Source organism: Seriola aureovittata, chromosome 8 (genome assembly GCF_021018895.1).
Source record: "Seriola aureovittata isolate HTS-2021-v1 ecotype China chromosome 8, ASM2101889v1, whole genome shotgun sequence".
Taxonomy (NCBI): domain Eukaryota; kingdom Metazoa; phylum Chordata; class Actinopteri; order Carangiformes; family Carangidae; genus Seriola; species Seriola aureovittata.
Window position 1 is genome coordinate 19,874,939 of NC_079371.1, and position 24,944 is coordinate 19,899,882.

General features: G+C 39.8%; 1 protein-coding gene across 5 annotated transcripts; it reads right to left on the reverse strand.

Annotated features, from left to right (window-relative positions):
• Positions 1-13,626: 13,626 nt before the first annotated feature.
• LOC130173533 (cytoplasmic polyadenylation element-binding protein 4-like) lies at positions 13,627-24,637 on the reverse strand. Of its 5 annotated transcripts, none has more exons than XM_056382895.1 (12): positions 24,500-24,637; positions 22,453-23,572; positions 22,225-22,323; positions 21,257-21,350; positions 19,521-19,571; positions 18,848-18,871; positions 18,255-18,431; positions 17,946-18,035; positions 17,719-17,837; positions 17,009-17,123; positions 16,733-16,914; positions 13,627-16,586 (listed from the first exon to the last, which is right to left on the reverse strand). In XM_056382895.1, exons 2-12 carry the CDS (start codon positions 23,515-23,517, stop codon positions 16,359-16,361), a joined length of 2,244 nt encoding a protein of 747 aa, XP_056238870.1. In that variant the 5' UTR covers positions 23,518-23,572; positions 24,500-24,637; the 3' UTR covers positions 13,627-16,358. The 5 variants fall into 5 exon arrangements, with proteins under 5 accessions (XP_056238870.1, XP_056238872.1, XP_056238869.1 ...); XM_056382897.1 differs by lacking the exon at positions 24,500-24,637 and adding an exon at positions 24,033-24,300 and having other exon boundaries at positions 21,257-21,347; XM_056382894.1 differs by lacking the exon at positions 24,500-24,637 and adding an exon at positions 24,033-24,299.
• Positions 24,638-24,944: the final 307 nt, after the last annotated feature.

Here is a 24,944-nt window from a genome sequence, read left to right on the forward strand (position 1 = left end):
CAGCAGGTCAGCTACACATCAGCCTCATTTAGCAGTAATTACACAGGGAGAAGATTGTTTCTTGAAAATAGCTCACTAGGTTGTATCATAATTACTGAGAGCAACAAACTGAATTTTATTTCCTCTGCAAAATGCAAACCCAATGTTTCACACTGAAAGCACAGGAAAATAGTTTTGATGCTCTGGAGGAGAATTTTGAATGAGACTAAGGGCCTGAGGGTATTTTGTGGGGAAACCTACTAATATATGCAAATCAATCCCCTTTCTGCTAAACTCTCCCATCCTACAATTAGGCTGGTGGATTAACCTGGCTGTGGCTGCTGAGCATCGGCAGCAGCAGGATGAAAAGCATCAGTGTGACATCTGAAGAGCTGTATTTACTCTTAACAAAAGGCTGACGGAGCTCCTTATGCAAGCCCTAACTCGCAGGACCAATTGTGGTAGTAATCACAATAGTAATCAATAAGCATCATGGTGCTTTTAAATTTCAGACATCACTGTACAGCAAGCAAACACTTAACTGTGAGAGTCGGTTGGGAGATGGATTAGGGTTTTGGGCAGGCCTTAAAATGACTGTCATTACATTGTTATTATTAACACCTTGTAATTAGGTCTGTGGAATCCGGTTCTTTTAACCAGGATTTAACGGTAATGACAGAAAATTGCTACCTTCCTGAGGTGTGTGGCGCCCGCTGCGATTAGTCCCAGTCTCTGCTCTGTCGGTGGAGACAGGGGCGTCTCGTGCCTGTTTGAAGCTCATACCTGTAGGGCTCTGGAGTATTAGGAAACATCATGAGAAGTGAAACAGCAGCTCTGCCCTTCCTAAACACTGCCTCTAACTACTCACTGATGGGAGTCATCACTGAAGGTAATGCAGCGTCTTGAACACCAGACAAAAAGCGCATGGATGTTAGATGAATAGCAGAAGGTTTCATGTCATTCTGAGTGAGATTTAGTGTTCAGTCAAGCACAGAGAGACATGCACAGCTGCTGATGCAAAATTAATGTGCTCATTGCATGTGCCCCGTAGTCTGCTCCCGAGTTGCTCATATACTCTGTTTCCTTGTCTGTCTTTCTCTCATGTACAGATGCCCACACGCACAAAGGCCACCTGTGAAGTGACTGGAGAGTGCTGTCCAGAGCTCTGTGATCAACCCTCAGAGAGTCTGTGCGCTCTCTGTAATCAGCGGGATTACAGTGGCAGCAGGGGCTCGACTCCCCAGTGCCTCAACATCATTAGTCTCCATCTGAAGCAAAGTGCTCACACACCATGAACTCACTTTCATGTAAACACATGCAAATCAATTAAGGGGCCTCTCTGTCATTTCACTGTGCTCCCTACAGATAGGTTTATAGAGTGCACAGACACATGGAGCGTGAGTGTGAGCGTGTACATGTTTGACATTTAAACAAAAGTGAAGAGTTCATGAGATCAAGACTTATTGGCAACATTCAGCCGCGAGCTGATAACAACAACTACATTTCTGTAGAATCCAGTTTGCTGGAAAATCTCTGAGGCTGTAGGCAGATAAATGGTGGTGATAAGGTTTGAAAAGGATGAAACTATATATAGTTATAATTTTTTGTAAATCAGATTTTTCACATTGCCTTTTTAATTTGTATTTAAGACCATATCATCAGGTTACATATTATGTTCTTGAACATTTTTTTAACTTTCTAATTATGCATATTGTTATGGTTTCGATGACGGACATTTTATGTTTGATTTTTTGTGTTATGTTTGCACTTTTAGTTTGGTCATTTCCTGTTTTATTTTGTAGTTATTTTCCTTGTGTCTCTTGATGTTTCGACTTCCTGTCTTTGTCCTGTTTCCCTCCTTGTTGATTGTCCGCCCCGCCCTAATGTGTTTCACCTATGTTCATTCACCCTTGCCTCCCTTGTGTCTATCTAGTCTCTGTGCTCCCCTTTGTCTGTCAGTTCGTCTGTTTGAGTCCCCCATGCCTCACTTTCTGTTTAAACCCCATTGTTTTGTCTTGTTCAAGTTCCCTGTGTTCACTGCGCTTCTGCTACCTGTTCGAGTCCCCTCGTGTTACCGGTTCAAGTTACTTGTGTTACCTTGTGCTTCTGGTTCCTGTTTGAAGTCCCCTGTGTTGCATCATGCTTCAGATTCCTGATCGGTTGGTTCACCAGTTTTGTAAATTCTTCTGTTTTTTAAACATTTGACACCTACTCCCTTGTTGCATTTGGGTCCAGCCTGTTCACTAATTAGCATAAATGCATTGAGTTCTTATTCTAAAGTAAAACATTTTGTATCATTGCATTTTACCACTCAATACTGGGACAGGCTATGGGAAAATACCATGAAAAACTACATGGAAAAATATTGCTTTGCCTGAATGAGCACATATAATTCAAACTTCTCAGCAGCATAGTCTTATTAGTGTGTCGTTCATAGAATAAGAGTATTGACATGTTTGCGCATTAGCTAGTCTAGTTAGTTGCAAATAGCCAGAGGCAGCCTCATTTTTAAATAATTTGAGGCCGATCCAGCAGTGCATAACAAGCCCCCTATAATCTGCCACCAGTGTAATCTGTCTTTGTCGTCCTTCCTTTCCAACTAAGACCAATGAGCTCCCTGCTGTCCACTTGGTGGGCGGGGGGACACAGAGCTGGTGCAATCTGACCAGCCAACCAAAGGTTACAAAGTCAGTGTCTCTGTATGGGGCAGGGCACCAGCGGACCAGAGAGCCAACATCCTCAGCTCCAAACACCAATTAGCACTGCTTTTTCTTTCCGCTTCACTTCACCTGCATTAGTTCTGCTGGCAACAGTGTGGAGTATTATGTTACACACACATTCACAAAGGTGCTTTATAGTCTAACTCAGGGAGGAGACTTGCTTTGAATCAATCTATCAATACTATTAAAAACCACAATCATGCGCTGAATATTCCTGCATATAAAATCTTGGTCTCCACAACCTGGTGTCTTATAAAGGGAATGGTCATATGAGGCAAAAACAAAGAATTTAAAAAATGAGGTTTGCTTCTACTTCAGCCATGGTGTTGTCTCCAGGACATGCAGCATCATGTTGAAAACAGAGTGCAACACACTGCTACACACAACAACCCACAGACTTTTTCACTGTAGCCATCATAGGCCAATCAAGACCGAATCAATATTTCATCTGGAGACAGGCAAAATAAACTACCCATCAAAAAAAAGAAAGGCACAACCACGGACAACTTCAAGATAACTGATGTTTAATGTCATAAGTATAGGGTAGGATGGATTACAGTGAAAAGTAAAATGAGCTCTTAAGATGTTTTTCCCAAATCTAAGGAGAGGAGTTTATTTGGGGTGCATTTCGGCCTGCATTCCTTCAAATGAGTTCTGTGTTATAAAGCTGACACCCACCACTCCCAGAACTGTTTGTTTACTGAGGCACAGTGGTTAGAGTGCACTTTCTTAAACTGCAGTCCTGCTCTACATATTAACGTGTATGACCGTATATAGCGTCTCCATCGCAGTCAAGAGCAAAAAAACCATCATAAAATCAACTTCAGGGGGCACCACTGATTTTAACTTAAGGTTTAAACAATGTTGCAATTTGTATTCTGTCAGTGATTCGTGGTGGGAACTGATTAGGCTTTTGTAAATATAATTTTTCCAGACTTAGCCAAGAAAATGAAAATTGAGCTACAGAGCATTACAATGAAACTGAGGTAATAAAAGTATGCACAGCACAAGTAGCCTAATTATGCTATTTTTTTTTGTTTTGAAGTAATTCAGCATAACATGGTTATTAAATGCAAGTATAATGAATGCATAAGACATTACGTCTTGCCATTAGTGAGGATAAAGGGGAAACCAGCTTCAATCTGAAAGGGTAATTACGTCCTGGGATGCTAGAGGTAGTCAGACGTGTTTTCTCATTATTGCTACTTCAGGCCCTTCAGTCAATGCAATCATTACTTCATGGTTAGTTGATGGATCTTTCAGCAGCTTCATTGTGTTTCCACCCACTGTTGTTTGTAGCAAGTCTCTTCATAATATTAAAAAAGCAGCAACAAATTAGACTAAACTCCTGACTTATGAAAGCACTGGAGTTACATTAAATCCCAATCTCACCACAACAAATCTATTTATTTATGGTAATTTGCAATATGCATGTGATACAGTATCTTTCTGGTGGATTGTCTGCTATAAACTGATAGTCTGGTAGCCAAGTTAAACTTTTTCACTTTGACTCACATTTACAGTAAAAAGCAAACCACAAAAAAAAAAAACTCAGTAAAAATGATATCACAAATTTCTCTTTCCTAAAAATAAGCTGCAGCTTCATAAAGTCACATTTGTGCATCTTCAGACCACATCAACAACTGCATAAATGAATCATCACCATCAGCACTGAGTGAAAGTGACTCCTTGGATCACCTGGTTCTAGGTAACAGGTAAAACATCACCTTGACGAAACTATCCTGCCATTTTTTTGTCATAGCCTCCGGAGAAGATTTCAGAAATGATAGAGTCCATTCAAAGCTCTAAAACATCAATATATAAATCCAACAATAACTATAATCACCGATATAGAGGAATCTGTGTTGTACCCTGGTAGGAAAAGTGTTATTTGTGATCTACTGGTTGCTAAGAATATAAAATAAGATGTACCTTTGTTGATCCCCCATAGAGGAAATTCAAAAATGGACACAGCAGCATAAAAGTGTAGCAGCACAAGGGAAAATGTAATAAGAAATAAAACAAGACTAGAAACAGAATAGTAACAGAATTTGATATAAATGAGAAGAATAGAAGTGCCATTTTCATGGTTTACAACTTGATGCTACCAGAGGATTCAAATATAGGTTGTAGATGTAAAAGTATTAGTTGCTACACAACATTAAACATGTTGATGTATAAAGAGAGAACTGTATTGCAAAGGCTGGACTTAGGCAGAACTGTGCTTTGAATTGAATTCAAACTAACATGCTCACAAACATTTGCTAATTAGCACTGAACACATAGTAGAGCTGAGGCTGAGGGTCATAAAGCAAAGTATTCGACAAAGCCAAGATTTTGACCAGCTAGCGGCGCTAGATGAAAGTCAGGGCTTCACCAAAGTTATTAATCATCCACTGGGCACCAAGAATGTCAAAATTTCATGGCAGTTCACCTTATAGTTGCTGAGATGTTTCAAGCAGAGCAGTGGACTGACTGAATGTTGCAACATCCTTACAGTCCTCTGGTAGTGTGACTAAAGATAATTTAATAAAATATAATTTGGGTTGTTTCAGCTGCAAAACTGTGGGTTCATTTGAGGAATTTTAATATGCATAAGAACTCAATCTGAGTAGTACAGTAAAGTTGTGGTCCATTAAAATTAAGTTGAACTAATTACTTAAAATGATCTGTAACGTATATTTATATATTACCATATTACCTAACAACTACATATTCTTATCAATGCAATGATTTCAACAGACACACAGTCAGTTTGAGACACAGTGAAAGAAAAATCACATCATTCTGAAGAGTTCACTGTTGCAAACTGATAAATCACTGGGATTTTTATATAGCATGGTTTGCATTTTCAATTCTATTGGCCAGTCTAGTGGGTGAACATATCTTATGTTTCTCTGCAGATGCCACCAGTACTTAAAAGAGACACATTAGTCTAACACTTCACAGTAGTTTGCTCTTGGCTGGCAAAGGGATGCTGCCTGTTTACTCAATTAAGGCTGATGAAACTCTGTGACAGCGTTTGTTTTCCTGCAGACTTAAACACCCTGAACTCTGCTTGGAAGTGAATATAATTCAATGTTCTTAAGGATTTAGTATCTATATGAAACACATGAGGCACCATAATCACATTGTGGCTTAACTAATGTCACGATGCAAATTTCATTTTGCAGGGATAAAAGAAAGCAAAGTGTTAAATGACGTCAAACCAGATACTTATAAAAAATTATGTGGTTGCTTCTCCTCCCAAACATCAGAATAGGGAAAAAGTTAATAAACTACAACAAAATCTGATGTTGAACATTTAATTAGAAAGGGTTATTTTCAGGGCATCGCCGTTCACCATGTTGACCTAACAGCTGAGGGGATTTTGAATGATAAGATTTCAACATTTTTTGCCATGCTGCTAGTGATGGCAATCTTAGCCTGTCAGTCGGTCAACCACTTTGCTCCAGACTGAAATATCTCAACAACTAGTCTTACTACTAAATATGGTTAGCATTTAGCTTAACACACCACCACGCCAATGTATAATCTTAAGGAGCAGCTAGCGTGGCTAGAGACGGTTAGTCTTCTTGTACTAACAATGGGTGAGATGACTGCTTAATGTAAAAGTGGTAACTCAGTGACAAATCCACAGATAATTATCATGGTACTTTGTAGTTCCTCTCAGCTTCCAGGAGCATTGTGGTGTCTTGGTGTTTCAACCACCAGCATTACTGTTTTTGTTTGTGTTTGTTGCTTCCAGGCTGCACCGGAGTTACTGTTAACCAAAGCCCAGCAAAGAACAGAGACCAAAGCAGAGCTTAAATGTGAGTGAAAATGTGGCCTTACGTTATTCCATAACAACTTTAGAAGTGGATAATATGTCAGTGCTGTGTTAATAGAAAGTTGCACTGCTCCCTAGCGGCCAAAATGCAAGGTAAGTTCACTGTTAACTCTGATAAATAATTTTTTCCATATTTATCCACTAGATACAAATATACACATCTATAATCAAAGACATGTAAATCCAGGTAGAGTTCATTTATAGTGTGTTCTGAGTATTTTGTTCTGTGATCACACTTTGCAGTTATGAAAGGACAAAAAAGATTCAAGTGACTGCAGATGGAGATCCAGGATGCGACTGTTAACTAAACTGAAAAGGATCCAAAATGACACAGCACTTTAAATCTTGCTGAGAGTGTGACTGAGTAAAGAAGGATATCACAAAATGACAAGCAGGTAAGGTACCTGCTTGTCATTTTGCTCTAAGCTGACAGGTGGTCGGCATTATATTTAAAAGAGTTTTTGTGGTGCCAGAGCTGCAGTGTAACAATACAGTTCTCAGCTCCGCTGACAATACCAACTCCTGCTTCTCACACTGGGCCTTATCAGTCAGGAGGATGTGGTAGAGTAGGTGTTAATACAGAGTGCATTATGAGAAGCACTAGCTAAGTTACTAAAATTTGAATAAACCATACATACCACCAAACATACAATCTAAGCTCAGAAAGCTGCTTAGAGTCCAAACAGAGGCTTTGCATTTTAGAGTTGCAACAACAGAAGGCGACTTTATGTAAACATGAATTCACAGCTAAGCCCAAATAGTACTTAATACATAACATATTTATTGCTTTACATAAAGTTTTACAGCTGAGTGCCTTTTATCGATCTCTCCAACACATCTCCTGTTTCTGCTGACTACCTTATTTTCTGAACATGTCCTGAGCAACAAAACCAGCTTGTTTCAAACGACTCAGCATCCTGGGGCCTCTGTCCATGTAAACAATGCAGCAAACCGCCGATCAACAGGCTCAGTAGAGGTAAAGCTGCCACAGTCTGCCAGTCTCCTTGCAGACCGCAGCGCTGATTAAAAGGCCTGTTTAACTGTTAATCACCACCCCAACAGTCATTTATCCGCAATGCTGCAGAAACGCTCGCAATGAACCGCCTGTTTACTTGTTCAAAACCACCAGCTCTACTCGGTGCAGAACAAATCAGCCCATGAACTTGAGGACTTTTTTCTGAAGAAGAGTTAAAGCATCTTTAATTTTCTGTGCTCACACAAGCTGAATGTAGCATGATATAATTGCATTCCTCAGTACATCCAAGCTGCTTGCAGTTGCATTACATAAAGGGAACTGATCATGTTTCCAATCATATTTTATACAATAGGTTGTTCAAAGTAGTTTGTGGGTGTAGCCTGTCATTAAAGCTTTCAAGAGATAAGCTGCAGTTTCAGATGAAACACGTTTGATTACATTTATTCTATGGTCTTTCTTAAATATATCTGATAATCCTATAAAAAATCAAAAGCTACAACAAATGTGTTTTTAAAATGCTAAAATACTTGCAGCTGTAGTAAATATGGGTGGTACACTATCTAACGACATCAAGCACCCTATATTATAGCACATACTGTACCCACAGAGGCGACACTTATGTGAACTTTAGTGAGAACTCTGATAAGGCTGCCATGTTGTGTTGAGCGTAGAAAAGGGTAAAACAACTGGCCTCTAAACACAGAGGCAATGAGGCTCATCAATCAAAACATTAAGAAACTGCAGAACAATTTAAAGTAAATTGTCCATGGTTTAACAACAATTATTTTACAGTTAAAATAATCACAGCCATATGCTGCTCTCTAGTTGATTTACTAATATAAATCCTGATAAAAGGAGGAACTTGAAACCTCTGGTGGCAGATTCACCACTGAAACCTTTGGTGAACAAGTAAGGTCAATGCCATTATTTTACATTATTTACCACTTTTTTTAACAATGAAAAATACTATAACTAATTGAACAATGACAACAAAACTAAGTAAATTTATTCTGCTATGAAAACCCTGTTAATAAATAAAAATGATATCCTTTACTTTTAAAATTTTACATTTGCTCAAATAACAGTTGCTGCTTGTCACCCTCAAAATCATCATCACTCTTCTCATTTTGGTAACAGCAGCTCACAAAGTAGCAGCTTTCGTAAGAATATCAGCTGCCAAATTATCTAAGCTTTTAAGACAAATTGTACTCAACTTCTTAACTTGGGGAAGTATTCTTCAGTTCATAGAAGAACACCATAGGCCATATTTTGATTTTGAAAAATATGGTACAACCATGCTTCATTAACACCAGTTATTTGTTTCCTGGTGTTACAAAAAATTGGCCTGTGACATTTTTGTGAGAGGGTAGTAAAAATGAATTAGTCTACAGTGTAAGAGATTAATGTATTGTGTTGTGTGACCAGTAACTGCAAACTACCACAGGAGACATTGATACCAGAGTAAGTGGCGCCCTCTGGTGGATAATTATGGGAGTTTTCTCTGAGATAATCTAATAGTAATTCCTGCAATATGCTGTACTGTGGATGGACTCAATATCACAAATCCAATCTTATGCATAACAAGTTTACATCTTTTGAGGAAGTTGTTTGTAATATTATTATATGGTTAATGTGTACATATTATTTTGTTCATCCATTGTTGTTGTGAGAGGGGGAAACATTTCACACTACAACATTATGTACCGTACTGCTCTTACAGTCTCCAAATGCTCTCAAAGCTGCTTCCTTTGTAAAACCTTTACCAGACAATACCAGACTAGTTCTAATAAACTGGCACAAAGATTTGAATATGGATTCTTTTAATAAAATAACATTGTCCATTGAACCTGGTGTAAAACACTGCTCTTCCAACTGCTTTATCGTCTCACAGCACATTACCAGTAAGAACAAATACAAATGAACCACCAAACTGTGGCTTGTTGTAACACTGCTTTTCAACACTGCATGCTTAAGGAACTAAATATACCCACTAATCCAAACACTGATGATATCTTTAAGATAGAGTACCGGTAAGTGACCAGCTATTTCAGCTAGTGCAGCATCAGTGGGCCTGGCTGAGGGCGATGAGTCTCTGTCTGATAAACTGGTTCTCCTCCAGCATCTTGGAGATGGTCCTAAGAACTGTCAGCTTGGCCTATCCAGGACAGGTGTTATATCCCCAGGAAAAGAAAGAGGGAGGAATAAAAGAGATTGGTTGTCTAGTTCATGGGTAGATGGTAGATACATGTCTGCATGGTGGATGAGGAGCAGAAGACTCTGTGGTTTTATCAATAGGCCTTTTTCGAAGCCAACAATTTGACCTGTTATAGTAGTAGGAAGAGCAAAGGTTCCATCATCAATTATATTTATTCACCAGCATGTTTTTCCAACTGTGACATGTCAAAATGTCTATTGTGACAAATGTGAAGATTTCCAGACTTTTCACTGCATTTAACAGAACACACATTCACTTTGACTTGTACTGGTTTTTATGAAATTAAAGCAAATTAAATTGATATTTACACACTGTGACGCTGCTTCCTGTGATGCAAAAATTTTCCGTGAGATCAATAACACTTCTCTGCTTTCTTTCCTGACTCTCCTTACTTTACATCTTGTAAATCTCTCTGAGATCTCTCTGGTTAATTGTCACTATCTTCGAACTTCACTGGGTGTTAGATTCAGCCCACCTGGGATCTTAAACAGGATTTTAAACTGAATTCTCTCTTTTTAAGTGGTTGCTTGTTTGCTTAGCGTAGCTTATTTTAGCCTATCCCATCAGCCTTTCAGCTAATGCTACCTCGCTGTTGCAACTATGGCTTGTGTTGGCTGTTCCGCCTTCACAGGCAGGGTGTCTCTACTAGAGAGACGTGTCCTTCAGTTAGAGCAGCTGTTGTCTCCTAACCTCACTTTAGATATGATGGGCACTCCTCCTCTTTTCCTCTGTGCTCTCTCTCTGGCTCTCTCTCTCGATCTCTCTAACCCAATCGGTCAAGGCAGATGGCCGCCCACCCTGAGTCCAGTTCTGCTCGAAGTTTCTGCCTCTTAAAAGGATGTTCTTCCTTGCCACTGTTGCCTAGCATTTGCTCTTGGTGAGAATTGTTGGGTCTCTGTAAATAATATTATAAAGAGAAGGTCCAGACCTGCTCTATTTGGAAAGTGCCTTGAGATAACTTGTTACATGTTATCTAAACAAATTTGTTAAAATAAACAACTAAATGTAACATACTGTATATATGCCATCTATCAGAGCCAACAAGTGTGATCTATACAATTTTTGACTGTGACTGGTACCTCGGAGTGATTGTGGCACTAATGATTAATGTTTACATCCAAGATGCTGCAAGATGGTGCAATATGCAGTACAGATGAGCGCCCCCAGTAGTGCTCATGTTTATTTTTGAAGAGTGGGAATCACAGCCAATCCTTCTGCTTTTTGTCATCTACGCACTTCAACATATTTTCCATTGGCATAGAGAAAGTTTAAAGGGAAATAAGTCATCTTAAAATTAACTTTAATAGTCAAATATGCATATAATGATGACTTGTTAGTTCTGGAGATCTTGATGTGCAGCAGGTCTGAAGGACCTGATATGTTACCGTGTTTGTTTATTACATTGAACCCAAAATCATTTCAAGTTCAACACAATAGAACAACAAAATATTTTTGAGTGTATCGTTTTTCCATTTTTCAAAATGTTCTCCTGTTACTCTTTATAACATGCCACTGTATAATATGTAGAGGGCCTACCTTTTTCTTCTGGTCTGTTGCTTTGATAGTGGGTCTCTGGGAGAAAAAGAAAGCATCAGAATCTGTGCCGGCACCTGATGACAGACACAAGATAAATGTGAATTGCAGTGTAGTCAACCAATACTGCAGAATGCCAGTTAGTTAGTTTTAAAGCTTTATAAAGCAGGTTGATGTTAGCTAATGAAAACAATTCAATGCAAACCAGTGCACAACACCACAAACAAAAGCCTAGTCAGTTGAATCAAAACAAAATTTAAAAAATAGTTTAGATATAAGTATAATGTTACAGAAGTAGTTTTCTGCAGGAGTACTGTTAAGACCGTGATTCCTGGCCTTTTTAGCTTGTGACCCCACAATTGCTACCTCTTTGTATAGTGAGTTATGAATGGTTTTAACTTGGTGACTTTGGGTGAAAATAGTTAGTACTTTACAAGTAAAGAAAAACTTTAACTCATTGTTGGCCAGATTAAATGAACCATTAAAATAACAAAAACCTTTAGTTGTACGCTCGCAAAGATAAACAACTGCTCATTTTTCCTAGGTTTCTGATCCAAAAACTGCAGCTAACCAGCTAGCAACAGCAACCGTCACTAGCTAGCCTCTTAGCTAACATTAGCAGCTACATTACCGTGCCTCTCTCCTGCTTGGCTCACAGATGTCTTGGGTGTACTTGCGGCGGGCTCCAATAACCATCTTCCCGGTGTTTTGTCCTCGGCTTTCGTCGCCTTATTCTTGGACCAGGTGCGAGTGCTGAGTTTTGGTAATTTGACTTTTAAAATGGACCGAGGTTTTTCACCCATAGCCCGCTTGTTGCCGCGCTTTACCTTGGGGCACTGAGAGGGGGGCTCACTCTGGTCCATGATCTCGTTCGGTTGTGGTTCATCTCTTTGACTGGAGCCCTGCTGTGAGCCAAACTGTGGCAAATACACGGTCTTAACTGGCGACATCTTCCCCCCTCTCAAAATCCACACCACCACTAACTGTTTGTAAAAAAGACTAACTATTTGCTAACTGTGTGGACAAGTTTTCTTTCCTAGGGTATTGTTGAAGCGCCTTCAGCCAGCAAGTGGCGCTGTTGAGACACAAACACATTTCTGTAAGAAAAATACTTATGTACTTGTGTAAATGTAATCCATAAACCCATAGGTTTATGGCCTGACAAACTAAGACCTTTCCCAGGAACTAGTAGTGCCATAGAGCTTTTAATTAAGTAAAAGTATATTATTGCAAAACTTAAAGTTTTCAAAGTAAAATACAGAAAAAAGGCCCCTATTATTAGATTACTATTGTAGATTATTTGATATGGAATAGCAATTTACTGTTGTAGTTGTTAGAGGAGGAACTAATAGGTTTTGAATGTCAAATCTTAACTTGTAACATAACTAGTAGTTATTTATGAGATAATGTAGTGAAGTGTAAACGTTTATCTCTGATGATGGTGTTGTTTGTGGTAGCATAGGCAAGATAAAGAAAATAGTCGTGGTGTGAGGAGCAGTGATGGCTGGCATTAGGGGAGTGACTCTGGGACGCCAGTGATCACTGTCTAGCCTCCTGGAGGTGTCGTGGGACCAACTAGACGAAACACTGGTGAAAGGAGGTTCCCACCTGATGACCCCAAAGACATGTTAGTTATCACTGCTCATTAGTCTGTATAGCTAAATTAATAGTTATCATAGGACATGTTAAGCTTAGGGAGCTATTCACTGAGTCTGGTCCATTTTCTGTAGCACAAGCTTCTTGTGTTTATCTTAAAAAATGAATTGTATTATTGATTATTTCAACATCAAATGGAAGTACAACTTCCTCAAAATTGTACAGTACTTTTAGAGTAGATGTACCTAGATAGATTCCACCACTGCCAAGAACCAATTCAACTCCCCACTGTAAAGCATATGAGTTTGTTCTGATAAAACCACCATATATTGGAAGATCTCCCTGCCAGCATTTCAGTACTTGGAAAATTCAGCCATTGTGAAGAGGAATATATTTGCCTTTGTATCAGGGCTGTAAAATCTGACTATGACCTCATTCATGACATTTTGCTGCCTTTGTGTATTCTTTTCAGACAAAATACAGGCTTTTAGTAGACCAGAAAAGGTTTGCTGAGACAAAAGACAGGAGGTTTAGGCAAGCTAAAATAGCACCCACTAAGGCCTGAAATAAGCCTCAGCCTATAAATACCTCTGACCTGATTCAAGTTAACTAACCAGATGTGCCAAAAAAAGAGCTCTCTCACAACAATGGCATCAGGTATGAAGCTCCCATTTACTAAGAAAACTTTAAGAGGCAAGTCAATTAACATAGGCCTCACAGGAAATACTTGAATAAAGGGAAGAGCATTTATTGAATTGAATCAACATTAGGCGTATAATTCTTCCTCACAGCTGTTTTATTCGTTCAACATCTCACATTACAAATACTTCAAATGTATGCATACAGTTACAAACAGTTGGCAGCAAATGAATATATGACATTAGATCTTTGTTTTACTTCAATACTACAAACCAACTATAAAAACTGACGTCTGTATTGTAGCGTAAATTAATCAGGAAGAAAATATAAAAATTGGAACTTACGTATAAATGTCAAATGACTTAATAAAAATCAAAATATCAGGTAAAAAAAAAAAAGTTAATAAATATAACCTTCCCAGCATACAATTAAAAACTATTGAAATTTTGCAATCAAGTAATACTAACAGACATAATATTCTTTTCATCTGAAAATGTGGAGCACAATACAGCAATTAGAAAAACTAGACACATCAACGAGTTTAACACATCACCCAAAAAATATAACAAAAATCTGATCAAAATGATAGTTATACATTTCAATTGAAAATATAGCAAATGCTAAATACATTATCGACCTAGTATATACAATGTTTTCAATCACAGTAGCATGGTAGTAGCAAAATAAGTAAATAAGCAAAAAACTAATGTTTAAAAATAAATTCAGGTATAAATTATTTTTTTTCTTGCAGACATCAGTATGAACAATTGGAAACAAATAATGTGTAATTGACTGCATGATTTATATGGATTAAATGACTTACACTGCGGAGATTTGTTTCTGGAAAGAATAAGTATTGCACATAATGGCTCAAAGTTAACTTGCAACATTAAATCACATTCAGGTTATGTCCCAAAGCATGCCACATCACAAAGGGGGGTCAAGTGATCAAGTCTCCTCACCTATGTCCTACTGAGTGTCCTCTACATTACAAAACGCATCCAAAGTGTTGTCACTGTGTAGATTGCATAAACATCATGTCCGTGTAAGGAAGGCAGACTCCATCATGTTAAGAGAGGCTACAAGAGAGGTGATCTCAAAGAGATAAGGAAAAGAAAGTCAAAAAGGAAAAAGGAGATCTAGTGCATCACATTAGGTCCTGCATTAACACTAGCCATTTTATTTCTGTATTACATTATGCATGCCAAGAATAAGTAGAACTTACAGGCAGTCCCAGAAAGATGATCTAAATATTCAAACAGCTGATATCCACTCTGGTGTTAGAAGGGAAGGTTTCACATTGACCAAAGCCAAAACATTTACCCTAATGATAATCTTATAGACTACACCTAGGAGCGAAATATCAGAATATATTTTCAAGACTATCAAAATCAGTTTAGAAAGGTCTTGTCATGCCTGTAATTATGTTTATTAGGACAGAGGAGAATCCATATATGACTGGCTAATGATAGCCTTATTTTTTTTCTTTTTTATCTACAGAATCACACCAATGCACCAGACAATTTTCAGATTTACCAGCACTTAAATATATAAAAGCTAATTGAAAATTATATTAATATCATTCATTTTCTTTTTAAATTAAGTTTACCATAAATGCAGATCTCTTAGTAACAAAGGTACAAAATTATTTTTCACCAAGTGAAAAAAATGAGGTATTGCAAAAGGAGTTCTCCCATCTGTGAAAAATGTGCCTAAAATGACTATTGAAAAAAATATTTAGAAAAGTAGTGCATAATAAATGTATATATGTTCATGACAAAATAATCAGCTATAAAACACTGTACAAAAATCAGCAGGCCATGTATAAAATAATATCTTTATCTCTGTGACAGCAAATTCTAGCTACTACCATATCCAACCACAACACTTGTGATAGAAGCTCCAGTCATGGTAGAGCGTGCAGTGGTACACCATGAGGACAGCTCAGGGAGACTGGACTGTGCATTCCCATTAGTTTGTACTACATTAGCATGTTAGCTTCCAGTGCTAATATCCCTGACAATATAAAGTGAGCAAATACTACTGCCAATACCTGAGCCCTGAGGGCTGTGTCTTTATTAGCTGAAACCAACAAACTGAAACTCCAGACAACTCCAGCCTTTCATCTGTCATATGACAAGAGGACACAACATTATCCTGAAAACCCTCAGATCGATGTCTGCTTTTGATGATGCGTTTTAGGCCAATCTTTGGTTTGCCCTTTCTGGTTACAAAGTGTCGACTTTTAAACCAAGACCTATAAACTCATGCCAGCAATCTAAACACATGTGCCAGACTGAGGGGAGATTTTGTTTTTTGACATGGCCAGATACTTTGCACTGAGCTGCTTAAAAAACTCAGTCGTCCAACCATCTGAAACTGTGTTCCTCCTATGTTCAACCCAACCATTTGCACTCAACCTTTGGTAAATGGTACAGTTGTTCTCTAATCCTGCAAGCAAAAAGTAAGAAAATGCACCCTTCTTAAACTGAACTTCCATAGTTAGTATACTGATTTAGGTATGATGAACCTCACTTAAATTTTATGTTACTCTTGACAACAAATGTAAGCAGCTTTGCCAGCTAACACGAAAAGAAAGTACAGTCAAGTCAGAAAACGTATAAATCCAAATCTAATGCATCCATATGCTCATGCACACTCAAAGTCAAAACATAAATGGGATTTCACTCTCTTCTTAGCATTTACTTCTTTTAGAAGGCCCAATTAAAAAAAATAAAATAAAAAATAAATTATGTTTTTTTTTTTTTTTTTTTTTAAACTTAAAAGAAAAGTGCATTTATTTTTCATATCATAGCCCGTACCCCTTCCCTAACTACCCCTTTCTCAGTCTCCCTCCCTTGCCCTCTCGCCTCAGTTCCAGCGGAAGGAGATGTGTCGTGGTCGGTCCCCTCCCTCCTTCACCAGCGGCTTGTGGAACTCGCGGCCAGCCCGGGAGTGGATGGCTGCCCAGCAGTACTCACAGTAGTACTGCAGACAGGTCACATTAGCGCAGAAGAAAGGAGCGAACTTTCCCCCACAGCGAGTGCCCTGACACTCATCACACAGCTGGTCATCCAGGACATATGGCTTCACTTCCACCTGAGAGGAATGGATGACAGGAAAACTGTTAAAATGGAGGTAGAGAAAAATCTGAATGCACGCGCAGCAGCATGATGGCTAGGTGGAAATGAATATTTAACAACATCCACTCTTCATTTTTAGGACGTGATTGGGAAGCTGCGCACCCGTTTATCAATTTCCCCATGCTGCAGTTGAACAAATCGGGCACTAATGGCTGCAATGTAGCTTTGCTGATTGGAGAAGGCCACTCGTCCCGCCCCTTTTGGATACTTGAGTTCAGGGTCTGTGTCAATCCCAGCGTAACACACTCCCCCATACAGACGGTCCATGATCATGGCAAGCTCCACTGGAATAGCAATAGAGAATGCAAGTTAGTGGAATCGCAACAGTTCCAGTCATAGGAGTGTAATGCGTTTAGAGGTCACCACACACACATGTACCTGCACGTAGGGGACGAGGGACACCTCCTACAAAGATAGTCTTCCTTGGGTCCAATGGTTGAGAGCCATCCATTACAAAGTCACTGTCATTTAGGTTCCAGGGCCGGATCTGGACCTACAAAAACCAAGATGAACAAAAAAATAATAAATCTGTTATTTCCTCATACACAGGCTCTACTCCTTTATGAGCAAGATACATTTTAAATTGTGAAAATAAAAGTAGATTATTGCTTATCCAATATGGATCAACAAATTTCTTTGGTTCAATTTCCTGAAATTGCAGGATGCAGAATGTTGCTGTTGGTGGCAACAGTGAGACAGTGTAGATGCCCTAAATGCAGAGGTCACCATTTTCACGTTTGTCTTTTATGCTGTGGGCTCACTTTCTGAAACATCCAAATAAAAGTACACAAATATAACAAGATGGATATGACCAGATATGATATACCACAGCAGTAAGCCTTCTTGTTTACGAGAAACCGTGGTTATCAGTCCATTGAAAAATTATTAATGATGGGTTATTGCCGCAGAGCCGTATTTAATTTTTGCAGACAAACAAGCTGTACTGAACTTTCCAGTTTTCTGGGACACAAAAACCAGACACTAAAACAAATGCCTCTAGTTTCAGTCTATAATATTAACATCTGCATTAGTTTTGTATTTGTTGGGCAAGATGGATAGCAAGCAGCGTAACAGAATAACACACTCACAGGCTTGTCTTTAATGGTGGGGCTTGAGACACACAGGTAGAGCTTGCCATCCTCCTGAATGCAGGCATCAATCAGTGCCTGAACAGAGCTCTCGTCTTGAAACAGCAGGAATGCGTATCCTGGAAAGGTTGGACAAATGGAACAATGAGCACACACAACAAGATAATGCTCATCATTACAATGTCAACACCCTGGCACAAATACAGTGTTAGACTTGTTTGACTCACCTTTTGGTGGAAAGTAGGACTTGCTCTCTGCCTTGTGAGGCCAGTCAACAAACAAATGACCAAATCGACGGAAACTGGCAGTGATTTCATCTGAAAAAGGAAGCTCTGTTAGTAAATCAATCAGTAATAAGACTGACTAGCATCATCAAAACTAAAAAAAGAAATAACTTTTTGCCATATAAACATTATGGAAGCCAAAGAAAAAAAGTTAAATATTGTTTGTTTGTTATAGCTTATGATCTACAACAATGTAGATTAGAAAACACTGAGCTTAGTGAAGCATGCACTGTGGCAATGACATGCCTTTACCTTCGTCTATGTCTGGAGGCAGCCCTCCAACAAACACCTTGCGAGAATAGCGTTCCACACGTTCACCATTGAGGTGGGGGAAACAGTGGGCTGACCCAAGGCCAGGAAGCCCCTGGTCACCTGACTCGTCCTCTCCAAAAGAGCGTTCGTCCTCCATGGGGAACAGAGAGGAATGACCTAGTGGAGAGAATGATCTGGATTAGACACATTGGCTCACCACTAGTAGGGCTGGACCACAATTTATACTGTTTTGAAAGTATTAATACAATGAGAAGGGATTTTGATTGGATGTAAATAAATTATATAATATTAAGAAATACATACAAAAGCAGCCATGATTACCAGTTTTTAATGACACATTAAAAGCATCAGTATTATCACTACTAGGTCTTGGCAGGCAACCTTTAAAGGCCTTTAAGCCGTACAGGAAAAGGGGCTGGAACCCTGACAAGATTCAAGGCAGAAATAATCAGTGACAATGACAAAAATCAAGCAGACAAACAGAGCAAAACAACAAAGACGGCATCATTTCAAGGGTCATTACTGCTTTCTATATAACAATGAGCAAATTAAGACACATTCACAAACTTTACCTCGTCTTCTGCCATAACTTCTCGCTGCGTGTAAAACAACACAAAACACTTTTGAAATGGCTTTTTGAAAAAGGCACATCATAAAAAAAAATAAAATAATATGTGAAAAAATACAGCAAGGGCTTTTAAATTAATTAGTTGGATTACTAGACAAAATGGCTGCTGTCTTTTCAAAGTAACAACCATTCTGAATTTCCACTAGCCAAAATGCTTTTCATCAAAATGTAAATGGGCAGAGGCTGCAACTGACATCACCCAAAAACAAAAAACAAAACAATACATGAAAACTGTGACAAGATTTGCTCTTTACCATCTCTGAACTTCCCTGACCACATTATTATTTTTCTATTTGAACTTCCTTTAGTGAGCCACAGCAGCACACAGCAGTGTATACAGCTATAAAGCACGTAATGTGACTGAAGTCATTTTATGTTTTTACCACTTGTTATACAATACATCAAAGTGCTGTTATATGATATCCAGAGGCTTCACTTATTTATTTTATGTCAGCTCACTAAAGCAAATTCTTATCAACTACTTTTAAAATGGCAATGGAGTATTGACTTGGATTAAAATGGCCTGAATTACTACTTATCTGCATTTGGTAGGCATTAATTTCAAGCCCTGACTTCTGCTACAGCACTTCATATTTGTATGCATGTTATTTACATACCATTCATAGGTAGAGGCCCGTCTCCACCCTGGTGAGTGAAGCTGTAACGTCCTATGTGACAAAAACAGGAGAGGCCTCAGAATAATTACATGAACTCCTGTCTCTTACATATACATGACTTCCAAACCCACTGATGTTATGATGCAGTGGTTTGGGGTAATGTATTCTATGTCTGTCAGAAAAAGGATTGGCATGCATTTGAGGAAAGTTATTTGGTAGATAAATCAAACACTGCAGCAAATGTAGTTCACGTTATTCTTCATGTAAAAAAAGATCCATGTTCATGTAACGTCGTATGCAAGAGAAATACTGGAATAAGTCCAAGAATGTGTGTTAGCATTGAAAACTATGCAAATTATTACCAGATTATTGAGGAAGATGACTTGTAAATTAAGAGATGGAAAACACACTCATGACAAATGGCAGGAAGACTGCATAAATAATCTAGGAGAAGTTTCAAAAAAGAAAGTACATGCATCAGCTGGCCAGAATTAGCATCAGCAGAGCTGGCTGTAATGGGAAAAGGGGTTATTTTAAGATTGACTGCAACAAAGCTGAACTGTAATGTTTTATTAATGAGAGAGTTAGCTGAGATCAAACAGTCTCCACTGCAAAAATGCTGCAGGTGATGGTTTTCATGAGTTACAGAGAAGGAGACAGAAATGTACGGTCATGTAAGACTGAACAGTAACCAATCTGAATGGATCTCAGTGATGCAATGTTAATACTGATCATCTGAACTGATTGTTACATATGTGTAGAGTTTTTGAACTGACAATAAAACACCATTTTTGATTCTTGACTTTCAGTCTCAAATTTTTAGATTTACATCATGAACCCTTATGATCAAGGAATCTAACCAGACATGTAAGTCACTGTTATGGACACGTTTTGGTAGGATCTAAAGAAGTATTGAAGTCTGATATGTATCTCTGCATTTAAATCACATTCTACTGCACTGTTGTTGCATATTCAAAATTATATTATAAACTCAATTATATGATAAAGTTTGAGTAATACTCCCCAGCCCTTGTATGGGCAATTCTACAGAGTACACTAGAGAGGTTAGACAAATTATGCCTGTAGCATCCTTTTAGTGCCATTACCGTAACTCATATTGTCGCCCAAATTGAAAAAATTCAGAATGACACCCATCCCTATATATACCACAATAACACTGCACTAAATAGCAATAATAATTAGTGAAGCTCATTAATATTCGGTTTTTGTTGGTGCCATTAGTATCAAATTATTTTATGCTGCAAGTAGCTGCAACTAGTCTCAAAATTATGACAGCATATGTAACTGCATCAACAAAGAACATGTAATCACAAGTTAACACCCACTAGGACTGACTGAAAGGCAAATTCATGTATTTGTTTGACAAAATACAAAACTTGACAAACTAAAGAATCAGAAGTTGCCATCAAGTTGATCAAGTGTCCTAAACGTTTTGACAAAAAACAACATTGTGAGTGTCATGAAACTAGCAATTGCTACATTAGTTATTTGGTCCACCTGCTGTGGATACACAGGCTTATAATTTTTTGAGACCCAATAAGCGAAATGCATGTTCAAACTAAAGTCCTGCTGTCAACACAGTCAATTGCCAGCACTGTGAAATAATACCCAATTTCTACTTGCTGTCAAATACATGCAACAAACGGCTGTATTTATCTACAGCCAGCTGTGAGAAAACCTATCCCTTCCCCATCATTGTTAGTGTGGGAACCAACCTTTCAAGGAATCCTGCTCAGCCCTCATAATGTCAATCAGTGAGTTCTCCAGAGAGTGCATACTGAAACCATCAAAGGACCGTGTTCTCTCCTGCTAAAAGAGAGGAAGACAACAATTAGCCTCCTCACTTTCCACATCACATCTAAAGCAGCACAAGCTGCAAGAGCCCTGATATAGTTTGCTATGATGCTAATAGCTAATAAAAAACTGCAGAGAATATCCCTGCAGAGACCTTCAGCGGATAGCACCGTAAACAGAAAATGGATCCCAGAGTGTTTTACACAAAATCACCTGCATATCTCTGCAATCAAATCACATCTCTCCTGTTTCTGGTAGTTTCTCAAAGCATGAGATAAAAAGATGTGCTACTTGAGGAGCTGGAAAAAATGGATCCTTCCATTTGGCCAATTTCAAATCAATACAAATTTTAATTAAATAGCCTAAGGTGAAAATATAATTTTGAAACAATTCCAAAAACAAAGAAAAGCTATGAGAGTAATACATAACAAGAGAGGGTGCTTCACTTTGTATCTAATTGGGCTGAGAACATGCAAGGCTGCAGTGGAGCACAAGACTACTCAAATCGGGACAAGAGGAAGGCCATGTGATCAGAGCAGATGATAAGAGTGCTCTCCTTCATCCAAATGATCTAGATAAGATATCAGACATAAGCACACACAATAAGTTTCAATTCATCCGCTTAGTTGGCTTAACTGTCACGTATCCTATTTTTCTCAATGGCTCATTTGTTGAATTTAATACAGATGAGCATGTTTAACAGGATTAACATCATTGGCCCCTGGAGGGGAGACAGACATATTTACATTTTGCAGCCATATAAGACCACAGTCCAAGTCTTTTGCTGTTTTCAAGTGAATTGCAACTGAGCTGAGCTTCTTTCATGGAGCCAACACACCTAGTAATTCCATAAAGAGTAGCCTGAGAATTACCTATGTGATATGCTCACCTGGAAAGGGTAGATGCTGTCACTGCGGTTCATACTGTCTTCCACCCAGCCTTTGTGATTGAAGCCAGAGCTATTTCTGGGGAACTTCTGAGAGGGAATCTGGAGAACAGATAGAAGAGTTTCATACGAGTCTCCTGACCAAATATATTGTGTGTGATCATATCAATTAATGCAAAGATCTGCTAAGATTTATTAGTGCTTGAGATAAGTCATGACAATCTCATCTACCTGATTGTTGGGGAAGGACTTCTTTAGCGGAGAGATGGAGTTGAGGCCCGTCATGCCTCCACCTACACCCCGGCGGTACTCTCGAACCCCCTGCGTGCCTCCCCAGCCACCATACCCACCGGGGCTCCAGGAGGTGGATGTGGGAGTGGAGGGACTCTGGTAGCTTCCCCAAGGTGAAGGGGGTTTGTTCTGAGCAGGAGTGAGGTGGGGCAGCTGGGTGAACGGTCCAGTGCGATGGGGATGTGGAGGAAAGGAAGGCTGGGGTGGATGAGGGCTAGCTGGGGAGCGCCGGTGCTGCTGTGGGACCCCCTGACCATGGGGGTGGTAGTGCTGGGGGTGAGGTGTGGGTGCATGGTGCTGGGAGACTGGTCCAATCTGTGGGGAGAAACTGCCCCCTGCCCCAAAGCCTGGGCCAGCGTGGTGGGAGAAGTTCTGGAACAACAGGGGAGGTCCGTTGGCGTTGGAGCCAGCCGGGCCAAAGAACCCTCCAACGTCTTCCCCAACCACTGGAGACTGGGTGGATGGGACAGCAGGGGACCAGTTGTTAAAGCTGGTCAGTGAAGATGAGGAGGAGGTGGACTGTGCACAGCTCGTACCCATTCCCAGGCTGTCCTGGTAGTCAAACCCGCTTAGCACTGGTGACTCCATCCTCAGTTTCTCCTTCCCACCACTACTCTCCAAAGAACCCTTCTCCAGTGAACCATCTTCAGGAAGAGCTCCCTCAAGCTCTCCTAGGCCTCCCCCAGCCTCCTGCTGGCCCGGAGACAGGGCCTGAGGCTGGGCCTGGACCTGAGACTTCTCCTGCATGTCCTGGAGGTCCAAGGCCTTGGACTTGTCTGACTCCAGAATCTCATCTTGCATGTTAGTGTGTTGGGCTACAGCAGGGAACAGCCAAGCACTGCCCCCATTGGTGGAGCAGGTGTTGTTTACGAAGGAAGGGGGGCTGGGGGGGTTTGACGGGTGGTGAGGGTGCTGGGGTTGAAGGTGAGGAGGGATCCTTACAGGGAAAGCAGATTTGTTACCGCTGCTGTTCTTCACCAGAACTCCAAACCCGTAGTCCCCCATTTAGGACACACAGTAAATCTTCAGTTGACTTTTGGCTTTCACCGTCTTCTTTATCCTAAAATGTGGGGTGAGGAGGTGTGGGGGAGGAAGGAGTGACAAAAAAAGCATAAGACTGTTACACCTTAAAAAAAAAAAAAAAAAAAGACAAGCCTAGCCAAACGTGAACGTGCTTGGGCTGCACCCTGCCTGGTCTTGTGATGCAATCAATGAGATTAAATCATTGACTCGCTTGGCCATGGTAAGGCCTAGATGAAATATAACACTCGGATAGCAGGCAGGCGACCACGGAATACACCCAGCCTAACCAGCACAGGCAGCTAACAGCCTGAGCTGGTGAAGCTGACGTCTCCAAAGGTCGTTACGCAGCTAGCAGCAAGCTAACAGCTGCTCCGCCACCTTCCATGTGCCCTATTAATCATGCAGGTCCCAGCAGTCAATTTTAAAGTACGTTATTGCATTACAGTGCATCTGTTAACGCTTAATCGTTGTGGTGGCTTACAAGCATGGACACCTACCGAATAATCTTCCTTTTCCAGCAATGACCTCCTCGTACACAACCATTTAAATACAGGAAAATGTTGATGACGTCTCCTGTCTGCTCTGAATCTGGGGTAGTTCCCTTCACCGAGCCGCTAGGCTAGGATAATAGCTGATAACCGCAGCGACGTTGTAGCATATTTGCAAACCAGCTGGGAAGCAATAAACGCATTTAACGGCTACAACGTCCCTCGAATCTTCGTTAATGTTCGCGGAACCGTTATCTACAACAGCACAGCGGAAATTTTCCAGTACATGACAAGTTGGAAATGGTGTATGGCTCTTTAAACGACCTCGTCTGTTTCGTGTCCTGTATGTTCAATGTCACACAGCGTACCAATGCCTGTCATCATTTTTACATCTCGAAATAACGTAACGAAACCTCGACCGCTGTTCGCACTTGTCGACAATCATGTGTATTTGGTGACATGTCGGGCATAGCTACCTTCAGTTCGGCGTCATGACCTTATCGCTTTGATGTTGCCATATTTTAGCGTTTTTCCTCTTTCTGCATTTCCTTGGCAGCCGGTGTAAATGGTCTCTTCTCTTCTAGATGACAGCTGGGCCAGTCGGGAGACACTTCCGTCTACAAGCCCCGCCCTGGCCATCAGCCACCAGCCACTGGGCGTCAGGAGTTCCCTCAGAAACCCCACCCATTTTGGCTAAAATCTAACATTTGATTGGATGACTGTTGCAAGGTCACGCCCACAGCACGCCTTCTCAATGAATGGCACATGCACACAAGACGTTCTCCCCCCAAATAAGGATGCCTTCAAATCAATGGGAGGAGTTGTTGTAAGGAAAAGAAAATATAGTAATGATCCAAGGAAATTTCTATCTAAACCCTTAACCGAGACAGATATTATAATATAGGAGTACTGTAAGCTAAA

Bases quoted from the DNA above. Each gene is read 5' to 3' on its own strand.
- LOC130173533 (XM_056382895.1), bottom strand. From the start codon at position 23,517: ATGGGGGACTACGGGTTTGGAGTTCTGGTGAAGAACAGCAGCGGTAAC. The intron at 17,124-17,718 runs GTGAGTGTGTTA...TGGTTTTTGTAG, and splicing joins CCACCATTAAAGACAAGCCT to GTCCAGATCCGGCCCTGGAA. The intron at 16,587-16,732 runs GTGCGCAGCTTC...CATTCCTCTCAG, and splicing joins ATGGGGAAATTGATAAACGG to GTGGAAGTGAAGCCATATGT.